At 41.8% G+C, this 24,901-nt stretch overlaps 1 protein-coding gene across 2 annotated transcripts in view; it reads left to right on the forward strand.

Moving 5' to 3' along the window:
• LOC118359223 (single-stranded DNA-binding protein 3-like) overlaps positions 1–24,901 on the forward strand; it is a 135,696-nt gene that overhangs the window by 13,437 nt on the left and 97,358 nt on the right. For both annotated transcript variants that reach the window (XM_052480521.1, XM_052480522.1), the window contains exons 2-3: positions 3,581–3,653; positions 16,460–16,521. In XM_052480521.1, the coding sequence (XP_052336481.1) occupies positions 3,581–3,653; positions 16,460–16,521 (135 nt within the window). The remainder of the gene's footprint in view (positions 1–3,580; positions 3,654–16,459; positions 16,522–24,901) is intronic.

Raw genomic sequence — 24,901 nt, forward strand, 5'->3', positions numbered from 1 at the left:
CCTCTCCGGGATATGTGGGACGCTAGCGTACCACCTGCCCAAAAGCCAGTGAAAATGCAGAGCGACAAATTCAAATAAATTACTATAAAAATCAAACTTTCATGTAATCACACATGTAAGATACCAAATTAAAGCTACAGTTGTTGTGAATCCAGCCAACATGTCAGATTTCAAAAAGGTTTTTCAACGAAAGCAAACAATGCTATTATCTGAGGGTAGCACCTCTGTAAACAAAGAGAGAAAACATATTTCAACCCTGCAGGCGCGACACAAAACGCAGAAATAAGAATATAAGTCATGCCTTACCTTTGACAAGCTTCTTTTGTTGGCACTCTAATATGTTCCATAAACGTCACAAATATTCGATTAATTCCGTCGATATATATCCAAAATGTCCATTTATTTGGCGTGTTTGATCCAGAAAAACACTGGTTCCAACTTGCGTAACGTGTCTACAAAATATCTCAAAGGTTACCTGTAAACTTTGCCAAAACTTTTCAAACTACTTTTGTAATACAACTTTAGATATTTTTTAAATGTAAATAATCAATAAAATTGAAGACTGGATGATCTGTGTTCAATACAGGAGGAAAACAAACTGTATCTAGCTTTTCTGGTCATGTGCCTCTATCTAACAGTACACTTGAAGTGACCCTCGTTTTGAACAGGGCTACTTCTTCATTACACAAAGGAAAAACCTCAACCAATTTCTAAAGACTGGTGACATCCAGTGGAAGCGGTAGGAACTGCAAGAAGGTCCCTTAGAAATCTGCATTCCCAATGAAATCTCATTGAAAAAGAGTAACCTCCAAAAACAAATCTCAATGTTTTTTCCTCTGGGTTTTGCCTGCTACATAAGTGCTGTTATACTCACAGACATGATTCAAACAGTAGAAACTTCAGTGTTTTCTATCCAAATCTACTAATAATATGCATATCTTATCTTCTGGGGATGAGTAGCAGGCAGTTGAATTTGGGCATGCATTTGATCCGGACATGAAAATACTGCCCCCTGTCACCAAGAAGTTAAAGGAGTGCCTACTTTTTGACTGGTTGCATTAAGCTATTTCAGAGCACACTCCCAGCGCTCAGTTCTCGCTGGCTGGTTTGAATTGAAGGTGAGACCTGATTACTAAACAGCACCAAACATTTTGTTTTACCAGGAACAGTAGTGTCATGAGACAGTCGTCTCTAAGATCAGATAAGTATGAAAATATTCCAGCCAGCAATTTGCTCCATCGCGTCATTCATTTGTATATCATGCCATTACCTATAATCCATTGTTCGGCGACCATCACCTTTGACTTACCCTCTAAGAAGTCGCTCCTCTAAGCAGTCACTCCACCGTAAAGAATACACAACCATAAAACAGAGACCGAGCAGATAAAACACTCAATACATAATTGCATTCATTGCTTCCAGAACCTTTTGTTTTAAAATGTATTACTGAATTTAAAGGTGTAATGTCTGATGTAACAATGAGAAATTAAGGTGCAGTATGCAGAAATCGCCCCGCCATTTCCTTTAGTTCACCTAATTTCAGTTTGTGACAAAACAAGCAATGAAGAGAATCATTGTACCATCTAAACCGCTCTAAACCGCAAAAACAACAAATATTGTATTTTCAGCTGTTTGAAGCTGGTGTACAAAACTGACACAAAAACAAAACTTAACAATGGGAAGCATAGAAATAGCGCACATAGAATATATCTACCACTTCTTACACTTGCTTTCAATGAGAATGACAGATGAATTTGGTCAGGTACCCCAAAAGGTGACATTTTGCAGCTTTAAGAAGATTGGTCCCCCTTTAACTAATGTCTAACGTTAGTCAGAACTGGTTTTTGACAGACAGTGGAAGAGAAGTCTCCCACATGAAAAACAGGCATATCGAAGGAATGATTACTTCGAGACAATTATGTGCCTGGTGCTTGGTTCAACACAATTCATTATCATAGGCCCAAGTGTTTCTGAGCCTCTGCTGCTACAGGGGACGTAATCTGATGTGACCAGACTGACAGGGGTCCCTGTCCTCTCTAAAACCACACTGTTACTGAGCTGCCTTGTTGTCCACTCTGTTCAGTCTAGCTGGGGAGAACAGGGGATGTTTCCCCCCCCCTTGCAGTGTGGTTTCAGCATTAGTCCAGGAGCATTGGGAGCACAGTAATTGCCAGCACAGGCGGCAAAATGACAGTCGTAATGGATACCAAAAATGACAAAAATGCATGCGGCAGTGTGGCTTGTCAGATAGATAGTGTGGCTCCGAGCCTTACTTGGCTGTCTCTACTTGCCTCTTGTTTTCATCAGCCTTCATGTTAAAGGAGGAGCTCCTTAAACCACAGAGTTGTGGCATCATGCCACAAAGTTTAAAACATGTTTTTTTCTAGAGCGTCCCAATGGCTGTTCCTTAGAGTCAGCAATGTTTTTCTGCCTATCCTCATAGTGAAACAGTCTCTGGTTCTTACTGTACATGTCAATACTGTGTGCATCAGGGTTCCCTAACTGGCGGCACGCGGGTTTTCTGAGCAAAATATTTAAATTTTTTGTTGAATTTTCATTTTTGGACATAAACTGTAAAAACACCAAGAAATCTGCTCTAATGGATTTTAATTTGGGAAATCTGTTCCCCAAGTATTTCCACACATAATAGAGAGACACGTGATCATATACAAATGTAAGCAAGGTTTGAAATGTTTCAGTCAAATATTATACAGTATCATGGCCTCCCGAGTGGCACAGCGGTCTAAGGCACTGCATCGCATTGCTTAAGGCATCATTACAGACCCGGGTTTGATCATACGCTTTCACAGCCGGCCCTGACCGGGAGACCCATGAGGTGGCGCACAGTTGGCCCAGCCTTGTCCAGTTTAGGGGAGGGTTTGGACAGACCGAGATTTCTTTCTTCCATCATGCTCTAGCGGCTCCTTGTGGTGGGCCCGGGGCGCCTGCAAGCTGACTTCGGGCGCCAGCTGGATGGTGTTCCCTCCAACACATTGGTGCGGCTGGCTTCCGGGTTAAGCGAATAGTGTGTCAAGAAGCAGTGCGGCTTGGCAGGGTTGTGTTTCGGAGGACGCATGGTTCTTGACCTTCGCCTCTCGCTAGTCCGTCCGGGAGTTGCAGCGATGGGACGAGACTGTAACTACCAATTGGATATCACGAAAAAGGGGTGAAAGTACAAGAAAAAGAAACGTATACAGTATCTGTGTGGGCTTCTTGTGGTCAATTTGCAGTCTATAAATGATTTGTAATTATGTTCCGTCCCCCCGACCATCCGCTCAAGAAAAAAATAGGCTGTGACTGAATCTAGTTGATGTTCCCTGGTGTACATACTACAGGTCTGAACTCAAATACGATTGTGTTTGTGATTGTGACAAAGCCTTCCTTCTCCTGCTTAATTCCACTGCCCTGTAAGGAGAGATCCAGTAAAGCCACATTTTTCACCTGAGTACCAGTGGGTTAGGCTGCCTGCTACCCCAGGAGGGAGGGTGAGAGATTCTCCAGAGTGAGGAGGAGGGGAAGGAGGAATGGAGGAGGTGTGAGATGGAGCCTCAATGCTGACCCTTTTCTCTTTGTTTTACAGGTTAGCTTTATATGTGTATGAGTATTTGCTGCACGTCGGTGCACAGAAATCAGCACAGACCTTCCTGTCAGAGGTAAGAAACAGCTTTAGAAAAACTTTGAGGTGAATGGATGAATGGGATTTTTCTCCGTTGTATAGCAAGGGATGGAATTTACATTTAGCGGTAGCCCTGGGGTCAAGGAACAGTTTGGTAATCTCTGCTTTGTTACACCAAGTAATCGGATCCCAAAGTGTTGTATACAATGATTTAAATGTAATGGGCCAAGACTAAGCTGATGAATAACAGCAGTATTAGTCTTAAGATTTCTATAAGGACAATACAATAGCTATTCTATTTGCTTTCCATAACAACACCTAGGCCACACACTTCCCCTATTAGTCTGATAGCCCCTGAACTGTCAGTGAGGTAAAGCCCTTCTAATGTGTTGCATCATCTTCCTTAATGGACATCCTTCCTCATAATGGTCTAGTATTCAGGCCTTCCCCTCTATAACACCTCCACGTCTTAAGCAGCTTACTTAATATCGTACCGTTATAGCTGTGGATACACAAATCACCGTGGACTATATTATTCATGTTAAAGACCAATATTTATATTATGTGGCCGCTGTTCCCTTTCCCTAGGGCCAGGAGAATTCCTGACCACTTATCTTGTGCAGGAAGCCATAAGTAGGGCCAAGAGTTTTTCCTTCCCAGGTTACTTGGTCAGGACAAATTCATGTCCCTGCTTATACCTCTCTATGTGCCTCTGAAACGTTTAGCAGTTAGGTTAAAACCTCTTAAGGATGCACCCCTTTTTAAAATGTTCACCTAAAATGACAAACCCAAATCTAACTGCCTGTAGCTCAGGACCGGAAGCACGGATATGCATATTCTTCATACCATTTGAAAGGAAACACTTTCAAGTTTGTGGAAATGTGAAATTAATGTAGGAAAATATAACACATTAGATCTGGTAAAAGATAATACAAAAAAAAAGACATTTCTTTTTTGTACCATCATATTTGAAATGCAAGAGAAAGGCCATAATGTATTATTCCAGCCCAGGTGCAATTTAGATTTTGGCCAATAGATGGCAGCAGTGTATGTGCAACAATTTAGACTGATCCCATGAACGTCCCATTTTCAGTTGAAATGTTTGTATCAAGATTGCCCAAATGTGCCTAATTGGTTTATTAATAACTTTTTAAGTTCATAACTGTGCACTCTCCTCAAACAATAGCATGGTATTCTTTCACTATAATAGCTACTGTAAATTGGACAGTGCAGTTAAATGAACAAGAATGTAAGCTTTCTGACAATATCAGAAATGTCTATGTCCTGGGAAATGTTCTTGTTACTTACAACCTCATGCTAATCACATTAGCCTACGTTAGCTCAACTGTCCCGTAGTCGGGACACTGATCTGTTGAGATCCTTAAGAGGTTTAATTAAACTCCTGTATCCTTGATCAGTGATACCCTGAATGCTCATACTAGTCTATTTAGCTCATATATTCTTTACCATTCATTTAGCCAGCAGTGAGAGCTTGACACCTCTAGAGTGGTGTTGATGCCTCTGCTCATTTGTTTCATAACTGTTCTTAAACACTTGCCTGGCTACCCAAACTACTTGTTCCTGCGAAACGCCAAGACCACAGACATTAGTTTTACTCCGCAACGAGTCTGGATCGGAGTACCTCTTGACGATTTCTAGAACGCAAACATGTTCTAACTGTTCTGATTGGTCCCAGAACCCGATGGTTTGAGCCAGAACACACGTAGGTAAAGCAGCCTTTTAGAAAATGTGTCATTGGCTTTGATACTCTGATTGGTTAGAAATGATCCAATTGCTGATGACTTTGTTTTGTACAACACCCCTAATTTTGTGATCACCACAAACAACTTCAATGATGGCAGTCTTCGACAGAAGTATGTAGCGATCATAGAGCAGCTGAATAATTCAGTTTGAGTCGTCAGGCAATTTAAACACTCCCATGTGTTAGTCAGATTAAATAAGTGTAGTTTGATGGGTGAATGGGTACACTTAATAATAGTTAATAATAGTGTTCTTAACCCCCGGACCCGCTAAGGTGATCCCTTTCATGTGCAATGAAAGGTTGTGAGGTTTCTAATTTATTGAATATAAAACACTCTCTGGCCTGTGTTCAAGCACAGAACTATGCCAGTGGTGTGATTCACCCAGCTCACATTTCCACATTTCTCCTCGCTGTATTATAATCTGTTCAGCTGTTATCATGTATTACAGCATTGATGTTCCACTACTGTTCATGACTGTACCTGTGTGTCATTGTGTTCAAACATGCTTTGAGGTACAGGTATGGAGCATGGCCCAGGCCTACATGAAATATTTGGAAGATACAGACACAACATTGTTTGCCTCAGTTGGGTTTTCCTTTGTCAACCACACAGGAGGAGGAACATTAGACGACGGTTTTCTAAAACGGCCTCATTTTCTTTGAGATACTCTCAAGACGCACAACGTTATACACAGTATGCTATATTCATTTATTTCCCCTCGAGCCTTACAGTGTAGGTAACATAAACGTCACAACATGTAACATATGGATTTACATTAGTATACACATCAAAAGTCCCAATGCAAAGTTACACCCCAATTTTTCTATTTTTTGAGTTGTAACATAAAACCAATCTAAAGGTCTTGTCGGAAAGGGGTTTTCTGGGGTGTGGTGTAATATGTAGGACCCGGCAAGCCAGCCTATACCCTATAATGTAAACTCCAACAGAAATAACTTTTAAATGTATAACTTCAAATTGTTTGCGCTGATGACAACTAGTTTCAATTACATTTTTAACCAACTTACAAGCAAATGCGTAATAAATGTATTTGTACAAATCAACCTGTAAGGTTGCTAGCCAACTAGCCTGCTAACATTAGGCTTACCAGCCTGCCAACCTTACATTAGCAGTGCATGAGGTAGCCAGTTGCTATCAACCCCTAGCTTACAGCTACATTAAAGTAAACCAAAGTTTTGGAACTACATAATGCCATCTAACCAGTTATGAAAGAATATTAACTGCATATAGCCATCTTAGCCAGCAGCCAGCCAACATTAACTATTTAGTCAACTAGCTAGTAGCCTACCCAACTACCACAGTCATGGTCGGCAAGCTAGAGCCCAACTACTGGAGATGAACTAGAACACAACTAACACAACACAACCAAAACATAACCTCAGATTGAAAGAGTTAGAGCTATTGATGGCTGGGGCCCATCCGATTGTAAAACTTTTAAAAGCGTGCATGCTGAGTTGGCTACCAAAGCAAGGGGGAGGCGGGCACTTCGCCGGGCAGAGGGAGAGTCAGGGAAATATTAAATGGATAGATTCCAGATGTCCGTCAGGTAGTGCGCTAGAACTAAGCCAAGGTGGAAAATCCTCCATTGATCCTCCATATGACATTGACAAATAGTGCATTGTGGGTAGCTTAGAAGATATCGGGAAATAAGTTCATAAATATGTAATATTCCAAAAACATAATTGTTTATACTTATAGATAACCCGATCGTGACTACAACTAAGTTACTTACTAAGTCTTTGACCACACTGTTTTATTTATTACATTGGTGAGTAAAACTCAAGGTTCCTACCCTTTAAGCTTAATTGTTGCTCGTTATCTTTCACAATTAATCATAAATTACATATATGTGGAAGTATTATAAAAACATAACTGACCTGTTATAAGAGAGCAGCCTTCAATGGAACTGAAATCTGTCACTCTCAGGTTAATGGTCATATTATAAAAGGGTGGATATCAAGGTAGCTGTTCAGGTGTTAAAACCTCATAGAACTCCTCATCCCGGATCCGGGATCGTGACTACTGCTCAAGCTCATTACCATAACGCAACGTTAACGATTTCTGAAAATCGCAAATTAAATTAAATAAATATGCCTGTTCTCAAGCTTAGCCTTTTCTTAACAACACTCAACAACACTCATCTCAGATTTTCAAAATATGCTTTTGAACCATAGAAAATCAATAATTTGTGTAAGAGTGTTGATAGCTAGCTTAGCATTTAGCGTAGCATTTAGCACGCAACATATTCACAAAAACCAGCAAAGCAATCAAATAAAATAATTTACCTTTGAAGAACTTCAGATGTTTCAATGAGGTGACTCTCAGTTACATAGCAGATGTCCAGTTTTTCCGGAAAGATTATTTGTGTAGGACAAATCGCTCCGTTTTGTTACTACACATTTGGCTACCGAAACGAACCGAAAATTCAGTCACCTACACGTCGAACTTTTTTCAGAATTAACTCCATAATATCGACCGAAACAATGGCAAACGTTGTTTGAATCAATCCTCAAGGTGTTTTGTCAAATATCTCTTCATTGATATGCCGTTCGTGGAAGCATGGTTTTTCTCAGAATCCCATGGAAAAATACCAGCAGCTGAGTTTTGCGCACCAATTTCCACGCAGGACACCGTGCGGACACTTGGCAAATGTAGTCTCTTATGGTCAATCTTCCAATGATATGCCTGCAAATACGTCACAATGCTGCAGACCCCTTGGGGAAACGATAGAAAGGGTAGGCTCATTCCTGGGGCATTCACAGCCATATAAGGAGACAATGCAAAACGTAGCTTCAGAAATCCTGTTCATTTCCTGGTTGCAGTAACATCTTGGTTTTGCCTAAAGCTTGTGTTCTAGGGCACTCACAGTGAAAATCTTTCCAGTTCTGGAAACGTCAGAGTGTTTTCTTTCCAAAGCTATCAATTCCATGCATAGTCGAGCATCTTTTCGTGACAAAATATCGCGCTTAAAACGGGCACGTCTTTTTATCCAAAAATGAAATACTGCCCCTAGAGTCTTAAGAGGTGTTTGCAAGGCTAAATCAAGCCACAACCTGGCCAGGTTAACACAACAGAACGTCATACAGTAGTCGAGTCAATCACAATGCTGAGAAATCAATCCATCAAACACCTAACTTGCCCAAATGCTTTTGCCTCCCTCTGCCTTAAACCTTTCAGTACAGCAGCAGGGTTTGACTAAGTGCCAACAAGGCACAGAAGTGGACTAAAATATTAATTACACATCTGGGACAAGCTCAGAGAGATTAAAGGACCAATGCAGCCCTTTTTTTATCTCTATCGAATACAATAAATTCTTATTTACAATGACATGAGGTGATGGCGGCAGATGAATAGCATGACAATGGGCCTCAGGATCTCACCACGGTATCTCTGTGCATTCAAATTGCCATCGATAAAATGCTATTGTGTTTATTGTCTGTAGCTAATGCCGGTCCATAGTATAACCCCACCGCCACCATGGGGCACTCTGTTCACAATGTTGACATCTGCAAACCACTCGCCAATACACGCTGTCTGACATCTGCCATGTACAGTCGAAACTGGGATTCATCCGTGAAGAGCACACTTCTTCCAGTGTGCCAGAGGCCATCGAAGGTGAGCATTTGCCCACTGAAGTCAGTTGCAATGCTGAACTGCAGTCAGGTCAAGATCCTGGTGAGGATGACGAGCACGCAGATGAGCTTCCTGAGATGGTTTCTGACGGTTTGTGCAGAAGTTCTTTGGTTGCACAAACTCATCAGCTGTGTGGTTGGCTGGTCTCGGAAGATCCCACAGGTGAAGAAGCCGGATGTGGAGGTCCTGGGCTGGTGTGGTTACATGTGGTCTGCGGTTTGTAGGCCGTTTGGACGTTTTGCCAAATTCTCGAAAACGACGTTGGGAGGCAGGTTATGGTAGAAAAATGAACATTTAATAATATAATATAATAAATAATATATGCCATTTAGCAGACGCTTTTATCCAAAGCGACTTACAGTCATGTGTACGTATGGGTGGTCCCGGGAATCGAACCCACTACCCTGGCGTTACAAGCGCCATGCTCTACCAACTGAGCAACAGCTCTGGTGGATGTTCCTGCAGTCAGCATGCCAATTGCACGCTCCCTCAAAACTTGAGTCATTTTTGGCATTGTGTTGTGACACAACTGCACATTTCAGTGGCCTTTTATTGTCACCAGCACAAGGTGCTTCTGTGTAATGATCATGCTGTTTAGTCAGCTTCTTGATATGCCACACCTGTCAGGTAGGTGGATTATCTTGGCAAAGGAGAAACACTTACTAACAGGGATGTAAACAAATGTGCTTATGGAACATTTCTGGGATATTTTATTTCATCTCATAAAACATGGGACCAACACTTTACATGTTGCATTTCATATTTTTCTTTGGTGTAATTTATGGCCTGGTGATGTCATCAGGCAGGTGTCATGACTCTCCTGTGAGGATCCAAGAGATCAGGTTTACAGTGGATCAGCTCTACAGAGCTCTCCCTCTCCCGTAGAGGGGGAGAGGGATGGATGTGGGGGTTTTATGACACCTCACGTCGATCGTAAACCATTAGGCAGCAGACGAGTCCTTTGGGGCCTAGTTTTGGTGATCGGAATGTCTGCTTGCCTCATGAAGTGTTAACCAACCCAAAACTACAACATCAAACAATGGACAAAGGGACAATATTTCATCCTCAGAAATGTTGGTAATGAGGGATCTCAGTGCAAGAAGCATCACTACAGTCCCTGGTTCAAATCCAGGCTGTATCACATCCAGCCATGATTAGGAGTCCCATAGGGCGATGCACAATTGTCCCGGCGTCATCCAGGTTTGGCTAGGGTAGTCTGTCATTGTAAATATGAATAAGTTCTCAACTTGCCTGTGGGGCAAAAACGTATTTAGTCAGCCACCAATTGTGCAAGTTCTCCCACTTAAAAAGATGAGAGAGGTCTGTAATATTCATCATAGGTACACTTCAACTATGACAGACAAAATGAGAAAAAAAATCCAGAAAATCACATTGTAGGATTTTTTATGAATTTATTTGCAAATTATGGTGGAAAATAAGTATTTGGTCAATAACAAAAGTTAATCTCAATACTTTGTTATATACCCTTTGTTGGCAATGACAGAGATCAAATGTTTTCTGTCAGTCTTCACAAGGTTTTCATACACTGTTGCTGGTATTTTGACCCATTCCTCCATGCAGATCTCCTCTAGAGCAGTGATGTTTTTGGGCTGTTGCTGGGCAACACTGACTTTCAACTCCCTCCAAAGATTTTCTATGTGGTTGAGATCTAGAGACTGGCTAGGCCACTCCAGGACCTTGAAATGCTTCTTACGAAGCCACTCATTCGTTGCCCGGGCGGTGTGTTTGGGATCATTGTCATGCTGAAAGACCCAGCCATGTTTCATCTTCAATGCCCTTGCTGATGGAAGGAGGTTTTCACTCAAAATCTCACGATACATGGCCCCATTTATTCTTTCCTTGACACAGATCAGTCGTCCTGGTCCCTTTGCAGAAAAACAGCCCCAAAGCATGATGTTTCCACCCCCATGCTTCACAGTAGGTATGGTGTTCTTTGGATGCAACTCAGCATTCTTTGTCCTCCAAACACGATGAGTTGCGTTTTTACCAAAAAATAATATTTTGGTTTCATCTGTTCATATAACATTCTCCCAATCTTCTTCTGGATCATCCAAATGCTCTCTAGCAAACTTCAGACGGGCCTGGACATGTACTGGCTTAAGCAGGGGGACACGTCTGGCACTGCAGGATTTGAGTCCCTGGCGGCGTGGTGTGTTACTGATGGTAGGCTTTGTTTCTTTGGTCCCAGCTCTCTGCAGGTCATTCACTAGGTCCCCCCGTGTGGTTCTGGGATTTTTGCTCATTGTTCTTGTGATCATTTTTACCCCACGGGGTGAGATCTTGCGTGGAGATTATCAGTGGTCTTGTATGTCTTCCATTTCCTAATAATTGCTCCCACAGTTGATTTCTTCAAACCAAGCTGCTTACCTATTGCAGATTCAGTCTTCCCAGCCTGGTGCATGTCTACAATTTTGTTTCTGGTGTCCTTTGACAGCTCTTTGGTCTTGACCATAGTGGAGTTTGGAGTGTGACTGTTGTGGACCGGTGTCTTTTATACTGATAACAAGTTCAAACAGGTGCCATTAATACAGGTAACGAGTGGAGGACAGAGGAGCATCTTAAAGATGGTCTGTGAGAGCCAGAAATCTTGCTTGTTTGTCAGTGACCAAATACTTATGTTCTACCATAATTTGCAAATAAATTCATTAAAATACCTACAATGTGATTTTTCTGGATTTTATTTCTCATTTTGTCTGTCGTTGAAGTGCAAGCACGCCCAATTTTTCAGTTTTTGATTTGTTAAAAAAGTTTGAAATATCCAATAAATGTTGTTCCACTTCATGATTGTGTCCCACTTGTTGTTGATTCTTCACAAAAAAATACAGTACAATACAATACATTTTTATATCTTTATGTTTGAAGCCTGAAATGTGGCAAAAGGTCGCAAAGTTCAAGGGGGCCGAATACTTTCGCAAGGCACTGTACATGTTTTTCTTTTATCAGTATGGGGTATTTTGTGTAGATTGATGAGAGGGAAGAAACATTTTTTTTATATATATATATATAAGTCTGTAACGTAACTGAATATGAATTCAGAAAGTGTTCAGTCCCCTTGACTTTTTCCACATTTGGTAAAGTTAGACTTATTATTATTTAAAAAAAACTTTTACCCCTTCTCCACGATTTTGTGATATCCAATTGGTCGTTACAGTCTTGTCCCATCACTTCAACTCCCCTACGGACTCGGGAGAGGCAAAGGTCGAGAGCCACGCGTTCTCCGAAACACGACCCTGCCAAGCCGCACTGACACACGGATGCCAGCCGCACCAGTGTATCGGAGGAAACATCGAGCTGACAACCGAGGTCAGCTTGCTGTCGCCTGTCCCGCCACAAGGAGTCGATAGATCACGATGGGACAAGGAAATCCCGGCCGGCCATACACTTCCTAACCCGGATGATGGCCAATTGTGCGCTGCCTCATGGGTCTCCTGGTCACGGCCGGCTGTGACACAGCCTGGGATCAAACCCGGGGCTGTAGTGATGCCGCAGTCACTGCGATGGAGTGCATTAGACCGCCGCGCCACCCGGGAGGCCCTTCATTACAACCTTATTCTAAAATGGATAATATGACCGGTGTCAGTAAAACTCAGGCAAAAAAGTAATAGTTAATAGTCATTATAGAACATGTAAGCAGCCTAACCAGCTCTGCTAGCACGAGTAACATGGTCAGTGAGGTATTCTCAGTTGTATCTGGAAGTAGCTAGGCAATTAGTTTTGGTGCTTGGTTGGGACAACGCATGCATTGGCAGGCAAGCTACAGAAGGACGTGCAGGCTATTCCCCATTGTTTATCGGTGCAATTTCGATGGTTAACTTTTCTGAAACAAATATAAGGGCTAACATTCTTGGTCCAATGTTTCATGAGCTGAAAAACAAATCCCAGTGTATTTTCCGTACTCACATTTTCCATATTCTTCTCTTATTTTGTTTGACTCACAGCCTTGATTTGGTCTTGTGTAGCAACATTTGAAATTGTGTTTTTTTTACATTGGATAAAAGTTTAGACTTTTTGAAAGTTGATAAACTTATAAACTTACTTTTGAGAAAATGGCCTTTGAATGTTTTAGTATCTAGTGAAGAGCTCTTCTTGTTGTCTACACCCATTCAGCATAGTTTACACCCGCTTAAGCTTTAGCCTCACACATCTCGTTTCGCTCTTGGAGTGTTCCGAGCACACACTTGGCGTTCTGGCCGATGGTTTGTTTACCTCTGGATAACATGAACAGCCTAACCAGCTCTGCTGGCAACAATTTCATTACTCTTTTTTGCCAACGTTTACCGACACTGGCCATATTCAATTGGCGTTGTACCCTTTAGCTTAAGACACGTAGCTAGGTAAACAACATGTAAGATCACGCACGTAACATTAGCTAGTTAAACAACAATGAACATAGTGCCAAATCATGTCGTTACTACCCTGCATAAATCTGCTGGGATCTAACCAACCAGGTTCAATGTCAGCTAGCTAACATTAGGCTCTAGCAAATCAAACGGTTCTGGGATACGAATAATGTCATACACTTAACGTGAGCTAGGGAGCCAGCCAGCTAACGTTAGCTAGCTAACAGTACACTTTAGCTTGAAATGAAACTACTTTCTGTCTCGAAGGTCCTTTTGTGAGGAAAAACTGTGCGCCCCTGCCCAGTCATGTGAAATCCATAAATTAGGGCCTAATGAATGTATTTCAATTAACTGATTTCCTTAACTGTAGCTTAGTAAAATCTTTGAAATTGTTTCATTTTGCGTTTTATATTTTTGTTCAGTATAGCTGAAAAAGTTTGAGAGGGTTTATCTAATGTTCCTTTGTTAGATTTGAGCTCCTCTTGCTCTGGCTAGCATTAGATGTTGATCTTGTTGATGTGCATATAGGGAAATATAGCCAACCCTTTTCATTGTTGTTTGATCAATAGGACTGTAAAGTTCCCAAATGTAGGAGGACTCAAATCAAATCAAATGTTATTGGTCACATACACATGTTTAGCAGATGTCATTGCAGGTGTAGCAAAGGTGTGCTTGTGTTTCTAGCTCCAACAGTGCAGTAATATCTAACATGTAATATCTAACAATTTCCCAACATATACACACAAGTCTAAGTAAAGGAATGGATTTAAGAATATATACATATATGGATGAGCAATGTCAGAATGGCATAGACTAAGATACAGTATGTACATATGAGTTGAGTAATACAAAATATGTAAACATTATTGAAGTGACTAGTATTCATTTATTCAAGTGGCCAGTGATTTAAAGTATATGTATATAGGCAGCAGCCTCTAATGTGCTAGTGACGTCTATTTAACAGTCTGTTGGCCTTGAGATAGAAGCTGTTTTTCAGTCTCTCGGTCCTAGCTTTGATGCACGGGGTGAACAGGCAGTGGCTCGGTTAGTTGTCGTCCTTGGTGATCGTTTTGCTTTCCTGTTACATCGGGTGCTGTAGGTATCCTGGAGGGCAGCTAGTTTGTCCCTGGTGATGCGTTGGGCAGACCGCACCACCCTCTGGAGAGCCCTGCGGTTGCAGGCGGTGCAGTTGCCTTACCAGGTGGTGATACAGCCTAACAGGATGCTCTCCATTGTGCATCTGTAAAAGTTTGAGGGTTTTAGGTGACTCCTGTGGTATTTAGCTAAATATTTGCTTTCCATTCAAGTTTATTTTATGGCTTTTGATGAATGCGTTCTAATCTAAAGTCACGCTGTTGCAACTGCTTGTAAACACGCAGTTCAGTTCAAAGTGAATGATGGCAGGCCCTTGTGGCAAATGGCTTGTTTGCATGTAGGCCTACTGTACCTCTGCGCAGATTGTGGTCCTGGACGAGACAATGTTTTTATTAGGTTTTGTTTACTGCCATGTCTATTAATTGTCTAAGCGCACAGCCACTTTCCCACACTATATTGCTATAGAATTTTCACAAATGCATTAGTATATGTAATACCCAAACACGCTTGTCAGAAAATGTAAAAAAATATATATATATATTCCTGGGAGTGTATATGAACAGATTTGAATGTTGCTAAAATGCTGTCTGTTCCACTTTAAGTAGCAGGGCTGAAGTGAGGTTCTGATAGCAGAACCCTCCTGGGTGAATCTCCTCCCTGAGATGGAGTGTTAATGGTGTGCTGCTGGATAGGGGTTAAGTTATGGGTCACAGGCAATGGGACGAAGACACCGATCCTCATAAAGTCCACGTCCATGAGACATGCATGCAGAGGCCAGGGTCAAGGTCATTTGCTTGTACTGTAGTTGTGTCTTGAATCTATGAAATCTCATACAAAGTATAATGCAGAGATGCTGATCAGGGATGTTTTCAAACCATTATTTTCTGGTACTCTGCTTGTCCTTCATAGGCTATGAGTAAGTACACAATATAAAAAATAAAATGCTTTTATAACTTATCCTGGTAATGATACTTCCAACTATATTGTCTCTTTCATTCAAATAGATGTCAACAGTTCTACAGTCAGCCACGTCACTCCAATTCAATTACTACATTAATATAGGCCTGTCAGTCTCAGGACCTCTCCAAAGCATGTTCATCCCGTCCCATTCCAACCGTCCTCTCCCCCCACCCTCCCTGAACAGATAAGAAAATTCAGTCCCCACAGGTACGCTGAAGAAAAACACACCTGCTCAGTGCACCTAATGAGAGCTATCGCTTGGACTCTCCTACTGCCTCTCAATTAACCTCCCCCTGCACACGGCCCTGTCCTCCAGGGACACAGTCAGTCCCCACAGCCCCTCCCCTTCACAGCAGAACACCTCCTAAAACAGCTTCTCTGTCCCACACACAACTCAGTCTCGTCCACCAGCTGTGGGGTTTATAGGAGATTATCCACCTACAAAATAGTGTAGATCACAAGACATATGCCTTAGCACTACAGTGCATTGCAGGTAGCCTCTATTACATGCCATATTTTAAGGCTCACTTGTATGAGTTGTTGCCCGATCATGTGACCCTGACCAAGAAAAGGTCCTGGTCCTAGTTACATGAACTTTTCCTGGTCAAGTCACAAAGGCAAGAACCCTGGGTCCTACTTATGAGATGAGAGGCGGAGAAACCTTCGTACACAAGGGAGGCTACGCACAGTACCTGCAATATACTGAAGCTTACACAGTGGCCACAGACAGTGATAATAGGGCTGAGTGTGGTAGCTAGCAATCTCTGGGTTGATCTTATCTCAGTGACCAGATATGGGGAGTAGGTGTTTGAAGCGTGAGGAGCTGCTCCTAAGATGTTTTTAGAGTCAGAACCACACTCTCTGCACTCCATTCTTACTGCGTGTCTGTCTGAGGTGGAAGTGGAGTGAGATGTGGTGTTTTATGCATTATGGATGCACATGCAGTGGAGTCTTAACTCTCTCTCCCTCTTTGTATCACTCTCTGTCTCTCCACTATCTTCCTCCTCTCCTAGATCCGATGGGAGAAGAACATTACACTGGGGGAGCCCCCTGGATTCCTTCACTCATGGTGGTGGTACGTACACTCTATGTACATTTGACATTTGAGTCATTTAGCAGACATTCTAATCCAGAGCGATTTTACAAAGATGCCCATTTAACACCACACACTGTAAACACACTCTCAGCTGCAATTTATTCACAACATGAAAGCACACATAATGACATGAAAGAATGTGTAGGAGTGAGGAGGAGGTCATTTCTGGGGAATGCTTAGCGCAACGTCTTCTGGCGTCGGTGCTGTGGGTTCACTGTACTCTCTTCACTGGAAGATGAACTTGCCCTGATAATAAAATGGAACCCAACTCAAATAAGTTTCATTTCCCTCAAATTGGAGCATAGTCAGTATTACTTTAAAAGTGAAGTTATGCTTACTGCGTATGTACAGTCGTGGCCAAAAGTTTTGAGAATGACACAAATATTAATTTTCACAAAGTTTGCTGCTTCAGTGTCTAGATTTTTTTGTCAGATGTTACTATGGAATACTGAAGTATAATTACAAGCATTTCATGAGTGTCAAAGGCTTTTATTGACAATTACATGAAGTTGATGCAAAGAGTCAATATTTGCAGTGTTGACTCTTCTTTTTCAAGACCTCTGCAATCTACCCTGGCATGCTATCAATTAGCTTCTGGGCCACATCCTGACTGATGGCAGCCCATTCTTGCATAATCAATGCTTGGAGTTTGTCAGAATTTGTGGGTTTTTGTTTGTCCACCCACCTCTTGAGGATTGACCACACGTTCTCAATGGGATTAAGGTCTGGGGAGTTTCCTGGCCATGGATCCAAGATATTGATGTTTTGCCTTATGGCAAGGTGGTCCATCATGCTGGAAAAGGCATTGTTCGTCACCAAACTGTTCCTGGATGGTAGGGAGAAGTTGCTCTCGGAGGATGTGTTGGTACCACTCTTTATTCATGGCTGTGTTCTTATGCAAAATTGTGAGTGAGCCCACTACCTTGGCTGAAAAGAAACCCTACACATGAATTGTCTCAGGATGCTTTACTGTTGGCATGACACAGGACTGATGGTAGCGCTCACCTTGTCTTCTCCGGACAAACTTTTTTCCGGATGCCCCAAACAATCGGAAAGGGGATTCATCAGAGAAAATGACTGTTACTTGAACTCAATCAGCTTAACAGAGTGATCTCCAGCCTTGTCCTCGTCAACACTCACACCTGTGTTAATTAGAGAGTCACTGACATGATGTCAGCTGGTCTTTTTGAGGCAGGGCTGAAATGCAGTGGAAATGTTTTTTGGGGATTCAGTTAATTTGCATGGCAAAGAGGGACTTTGCAATTAATTGCAATTCATCTGATCACTCTTCATAACATTCTGGAGTATATGCAAATTGCCATCGTACAAACTGAAGCAGCAGACTTTGAAAATTAATATTTGTGACATTCTCAAAACTTTTGGCCACGACTGTATACCTGTTATACTGTAAATAGCTTTTATAGATTCTGGCCAGAGTAAAAAAAAAAACAGATAACTCATTATGATCTCTATCCATGATATTCGTAGAACCAGCTTGTGCTGTATATGTTTTAGCCGACCTTTCAGAGGTGTTAATGCCCAAATAATTCTTCAGTGTATTTGCTATCTGGAAGTGGTCTGCCTCTGGACTGACAGGCTGACACGTATTTCTCTCAGTCTCACTGGATGAGAAGGAAACGCCCATGCCTGGGTTCTCCTCCAGTTGACAGATGAAGAGGCAGAGAGAGATCGAAGGAAAGAGAGAGAGACTGGGAGAAAGAGAGAGGGAGTGAGTTCACAGGCAGTCTTTGTTTGTCCAGCGCTGCTCATCCCGAAAAGCCCCTCTACCCTCAATCTCTGAACAGGGGTCTTTCAGCTGCATTCTTCTCCCTGAATCGCCAACATGCTTTAATTGTGAATCATGTTTACACAGCTCATAATGGCCCTTAAGAGAGCCTGTGTTCCCTCCGTCTGACAGATTTCACTTGAAAAGCTACCAAAGTTGCAGACAGATTGACATATACAAACATACCTTTTTTAGACAAAGTTTACTTTCACGTTGCCTAACCCTCTAGAGAAGTTGTAAAGTCTCAGGGTTTGTTGATGTGCTGAGACATGGTTTGGGGGAGCCGTGTGTGTGTGTGTGTGTGTGTGTGTGTGTGTGTGTGTGTGTGTGTGTGTGTGTGTGTGTGTGTGTGTGTGTGTGTGTGAGCAGTCAGAGAGTAGGCAGGTTATTAGCTGAGCAGGGCCCCAGTGGAGTGTTCCCAGCTAGCACATTTGGTTCATTGGAAGTTGTGGGAACATATGTATTTGGGTTTCGCATTGCTTGTGATAACGAAGCCATGTTTTCTGACTGTTTAAAAAACATTCAATTTTACTGTCCTTTTTATGGAAAATATTTTTTCAGTTGCAGGGAGGTTCAGAGAGCATTTTACTCCAGTTCCTTAAGTTTTCCTGGGAGGTTTTATTGACGCTCTGAAAGTGTTTTAATAACACGGCTAGCATATTTTGGGTTAACTTTTTTGAATTCCAAGCACTGCTACTGAATAGGACACATTGAAATTAATTTCCTTAGGCATTAATCGTGGAAATGCATTTCTTTTTTTATCAGTGAGATTCAAAGCTATAATCTTCTGTTCTCTATCCATGGAATGAGTCCACTTCGCCATCAGGAGTTAGCATGCCATGTTTTTTAACATATACATTTACATTTAAGTCATTTAGCAGACGCTCTTATCCAGAGCGACTTACAAATATACAAAGCTGTTACATTTTTGTATATTCAAACAGACCCCATTTCAAACTAAACAAGCACTCATTAAGGTGTGGCCAAGATTAGTGGCTGCGCCAACACACCTGAACACTCTTAACAAGAGTTGAAAAAAATATCCTAGAAATTGTCCATAAGCATCAAAAGCTTATTTATCTCAAATGTTGTGCAGAAAATGGTTTACATCCCTTTTAGTGAGTCGTTTTCTTTTTCCAAGATCATCCATCCATCCAACTGACAGGTGTGCATGCCAAGAAGCTGATTAAACAACATGATCATTACACAGGTGTACCTTGTGCAAGGGACAATAAAAGGCCACTCTAAAATGTGTAGTTTGGTCACACACCACAATGCCACAGATATCTCAAGTTTTTAAGGAGCGTGTAATTGGAATGTTGACTGCAAGAATGTCTATCAGAGCTGTTGACAGATCATTTAATGTAAATCTTTCTAGCATAAGCTGCCTCCAACATCGTTTTAGAGAATTTGGCAGTATGTCCAACCGCAGACCACGTGTAAGTAACCATGCCAGCCCAGGACTTCCACATCCGGCTTCTTCACCTGCGGGATTGTCAGACCAGCCAACTGGGTTTGCACAACCAAAGAATTTCTGCACAAACTGTCAGAAACATCTCAGGGAAGCTCATCTGTGTGCTCTTCGTCCTCACCAGGGACTTGACCTGACTGCAGTTTGGCGTCGTACTGGCACGCTGGAGAAGTGTGCTCTTCACGGATGAATCCTGGTTTTAACTATACTGGGCAGATGGCAGACCGAAGGTATGGCATCATGTGGGCGAGCGCTTTGCTGATGTCAACTTTGTGAACAGAGAGCCCCATGGTGGCTGAGGGGTTATGGTATGGAAAGGCATAAGCGATGGACAATGAACACAATTGCATTTTATCGATGGCAATGTCATTTTTAAAATTTAACTTTCATTTAACTAGGCAAGTCAGTTCATAACCTCTTAGAGCTACCCCCTACTTTTTTCAATTTCCGCCTGAAGACATACCCAAATCTAACTGCCTGTAGCTCAGGCACAGAACCAAGGATATGCATGTTCTTGTACCATTTGAAAGAAGTTTGTGTAAATGTTAATTGAATGTAGGAGAATATAACACAATAGATCTGGTTTAGATAATACAATGAAATAAACATGTGTTTTTATTTTTATTGTTGTATCATATTTAAAATGAAATAGATAAAACAAACAGTCAGATAGGATGATGGGGACAATTTCAGTGAAAAACATAAGAGGGCAATAGTACTTGTGCAAAGTTTCAGAATGATAACTTCCAAAATGAGTGTGCTACATGACATTTATCATGAAGTCACCCAGGTGTCCCACACAAGTAGCCCAAATGTACCAAAGTGGCCAAATTGGTGAAGTTATACATTTTGAATGGAATAACTATATACAAAATACCAAAATGGTATTCAAACCCCCCAAAATATAACACAATATTATGCTGCTGATGCCAGGTGCCGTAGCACATCCATGCCTGCAGAAATACATTTGGGCAGATGAACACCACTTGTGGCAGGAGCTGGATGAACCAGCTTCAGTGGGGGATGGACACCTTGGCACTGGGGGCTCCCATTCAGTCAGTGTCACTGTGAAAGAAAATGTTCAGTTAGAATAGTTTCACATATGAGCCCTGTATCAACAGGTATAATAAACAGATATATATATAAAGTACAGGGAACATAAGGTTGAATATATTATTATAGACCTGCTAGATCTACAGTCTCATTTATATTATGACATTTCAGCTAGATCTACTGTCTCTATTATATTATGACAGACCAGCTAGATCTACTGTCTTTATTATATTACAACAGACCAGTTGTATCTACTGTCTCCATTTCACTTTGGCCATTGTTGTGGGCCTGACCTCCTCTCAACAGCCTCAAATAGGCTATTTCATTTCACAAATAATATTTTATATTATTAATTTCAAACAACGGCATTAGCATGAGAAGAACTTACCAGTCCAAAACGATGTCCTCTCCGTTCAAAAAATATTCCTCCATCTGGGAATCGCTAAATGAATCGTCCTCGATCAATTTCTTCTAAAATTGTGTGTACATCTGTATATCTAGACTTAGATTAAGCTTTTCCTGACTAAGTCACCATACTGATTGATATATAAACAGCTGAAGATGCGCTTTACCAAAACAACGCTGTGCGTAACATTCGTTGCTCCTTCCGGTATGAATCGTCAATGGCGAATGAACCTCTTCACGCCGGAGTTTACTACATGGGTTGGTATTCCAACACATAAACATGACATATTGCCGTTTACCTCAGCTCATCACTATCCACCCAGCTAGATTTCAAGACGATCAGTGGTCATTGGGTTAAAATAGAGTCAATCAACGAAACAGCGGGCAAATCATTGGTGCACAATGATGTCATTACTTGTTGTCTTCAAATCGGTTTCTTTCAGTCAATACGTCCCGTGAAATGACCCATCAGGTTTGGTTGTGTTACAAACAAACCAGTTGATTGCAATGAAACCAAACATGACTGGAAAAGTCACGTTTAGTGTGTGTATTTACATCGAATGTGTCGTCAAATGGAATGAGACGGAATTCACAACACAGGCGGTTCACAAAATGGATTTTATCAAACAAAAGACCATTCATTGTGTAACAATGAGCATTGGGATTGCAAACAGAGGAAGATCGTCAAAGGTAAACTATTTATTTTATTGCAGTTTGTGATTTTGTTACGCCTGTGCTGGTTGAAATAGTTTTTTATGGGGCTCTATCCTCAGATAATCGCATCGTATTCTTTCGCAGTAAATCTTTTTTTAAATCTGACAATGCAGTTGGATTAGCAAGATTCTAGGCTTTCGAAACATGTGCGACACTTGTATTTTCATGAATGTTTAATATGACTATTTATGTAGCGATCACCGTACGTTGTCAAATTTCATCCCGCTACCGGGTTCCGTGCTCAGAGATGAAGAGCAAATTCTTATTTAACCTGGCCAAACCCTCCCCTAACCCAGACGATACTGGGCCAATTGTGCGCCACCCTATGGTAATCCTGATCACAGCTGGTTGTGATACAGCCTGGGATCGAACCCGAGTCTGTAGTGACTCCTCTAGCACTGTTAAAGTAATGAAATACCAAGAAAATAGTTTTTTTTCAAGTGCCTTAAATGTGCTGAGAATGTTACAGAGCCAAGCAATTATTCTGCACCATTTCCAGTTGTGGGAAAGTTGTTTGCAAAATAACCATAGGACAACCACGTTCTAAGAAACATATGGTTCTCAGAATGTTATGTGCTAGCTGGGTTGTCTGTCTGGGGCTGCAGCACTGGATTGGGAGGCTCACTGGCCCCTCCCCCTTCACCAGGACACCTCCCCCTTCACCAACCTCCTCCCCCAAACAAAGGGTCCAGATGGTAAGGGAAAGCCCCCCCCCCCCCTCTGCTCCCACTCCCTCAACCTTTGTCTGGAGGCTTGTCCTTTGTTTGCAGAGAGACCCCTAACAGATTAACTCATTGCATTCCAGTCTCTTTTGTGTTAACCCAGGGTGGGGGATTTGGCTATTTTTCTTCCCTGATTCTGTCTCAAGCAGTTTCCAGTTTGGCGTGCAGGCCTGAATGGGCTGAGGGGGGGGAGCTACAGGTTGCGGTGGGTTGGAGGTGGGGGTAGGTCATCCACATCTGTTATGGACGCAGGGATAAAGCCAGGGTTCCGAGAGGGGTGCAGGTGTTGATTGTTTCATTAGCCCTCTTCATTTGTTGACCAAATCAATTGTTTTAACCAGTTTTCAATGGACATCCACTCGGTCACCCTCTCAGAACCTCACCACAATACTATGTACACGGATCATCCCTCAAATTGCTTCCAGCTGAAATTCATCCTTGTAAGGGGCAAAGAAAAGAAGTCAAGCAAAACAGACTTACCCCAACCTAAATCTCCTGGTTATATTTTATAAAACAGGTATAATCAGGCTGAAAGTGGGGCTTTGTGGTTACTTTCAGCCCATACGGTGGGGCAAAAAAGTATTTAGTCAGCCACCAATTGTGCAAGTTCTCCCACTTAAAAAGATAAGAGGCCTGTAATTTCAATCATAAGTACACTTCAACTATGACAGACAAAATGAGAAAAAAAATCCAGAAAATCACATTGTAGGATATTTAATGAATTTATTTGCAAATTATGGTAGAAAATAAGTATTTGGTCACTGACAAACAAGCAAGATTTCTGGCTCTCACAGACCTGTAACTTCTTCTTTAAGAGGCTCCTCTGTCCTCTACCTGTTACCTCTATTAATGACACCTGTTTGAACTTGTTATCAGTATATAAGACACCTGTCCACAACCTCAAACAGTCACACTCCAAACTCCACTATGGCCAAGACCAAAGAGCTCTCAAAGGACACCAGAAAAAAAATTGTAGACATGCACCAGGCTGGGAAGACTGAATCTGCAATAGGTAAGCAGCTTGGTTTGAAGAAATCAACCGTGGGAGCAATTATTAGGAAATGGATAACATACAAGACCACTAATAATCTCCCTCGATCTGGGGCTCCACGCAAGATCTCACCCCGTGGGGTCAAAATGATCACAAGAACGGTGAGCAAAAATTACGGAACCACACGGGGGGGCCTAGTGAATGACCTGCAGAGAGCTGGGACCAAAGTAACAAAGCCTACCATCAGTAACACACTACGCCGCCAAGGACTCAAATCCTGCAGTGCCAGACTTGTCCCCCTGCTTAAGCCAGTACATGTCCAGGCCCATCTGAAGTTTGCTAGAGATCATTTGGATGATCCAGAAGAAGATTGGGAGAATGTCATATGGTCAGATGAAACCAAAATATAACTTTTTGGTAAAAACTCAACTCGTCGTGTTTGGAGGACAAAGAATGCTGAGTTGCATCCAAAGAACTCCATACCTACTGTGAAGCATAGGGGTGGAAACATCATGCTTTGGGGCTGTTTTTCTGCAAAGGGACCAGGACGACTGATCCGTGTAAAGGAAAGAATGAATGGGCCATGTATCGTGAGATTTTGAGTGAAAACCTCCTTCCATCAGCAAGGGCATTGAAGATGAAACGTGCCTGGGTCTTTAAGTTTGTCAATGATCCCAAACACACCGCCCGGGCAATGAAGGAGTGGCTTCGTAAGAAGGTCCTGGAGTGGCCTGGCCAGTCTCCAGATCTCAACCCCATAGAAAATCTTTGGATGGAGTTGAAAGTCCGTGTTGCCCAGCAACAGCCCCAAAACATCACTGCTCTAGAGGAGATCTGCATGGAGGAATGGGCCAAAATACCAGCAACCGTGTGTGAAAACCTTGTGAAGACTTAGATTAAATAGGTAGATTTGTGTACATTTTTGCAAATTTATTAAAAATAAAAAATACCTTATTTACATTAGTATTCAGACCCTTTATGAGACTTTAAATTGAGCTCAGGTACATCCTGTTTCCATTGATCATCCTAGGGTAGCCTAGTGGTTAGAACGTTGGGCAAGTTATCGAACAAGGCAGTTAACCCAAATAAGAATTTGTTCTTAACTGACTTGCCTAGTTAAATTAAGGTAAAATAAGAAATGATTGGAGTCCACCTGTGGTAAATTAGATTTATTAGACATGATTTGGAAATGCACACACCTGTGTATACAATTGAAG

The sequence above is a fragment of the Oncorhynchus keta genome, chromosome 26 (assembly GCF_023373465.1).
Source record: "Oncorhynchus keta strain PuntledgeMale-10-30-2019 chromosome 26, Oket_V2, whole genome shotgun sequence".
NCBI lineage: Eukaryota > Metazoa > Chordata > Actinopteri > Salmoniformes > Salmonidae > Oncorhynchus > Oncorhynchus keta.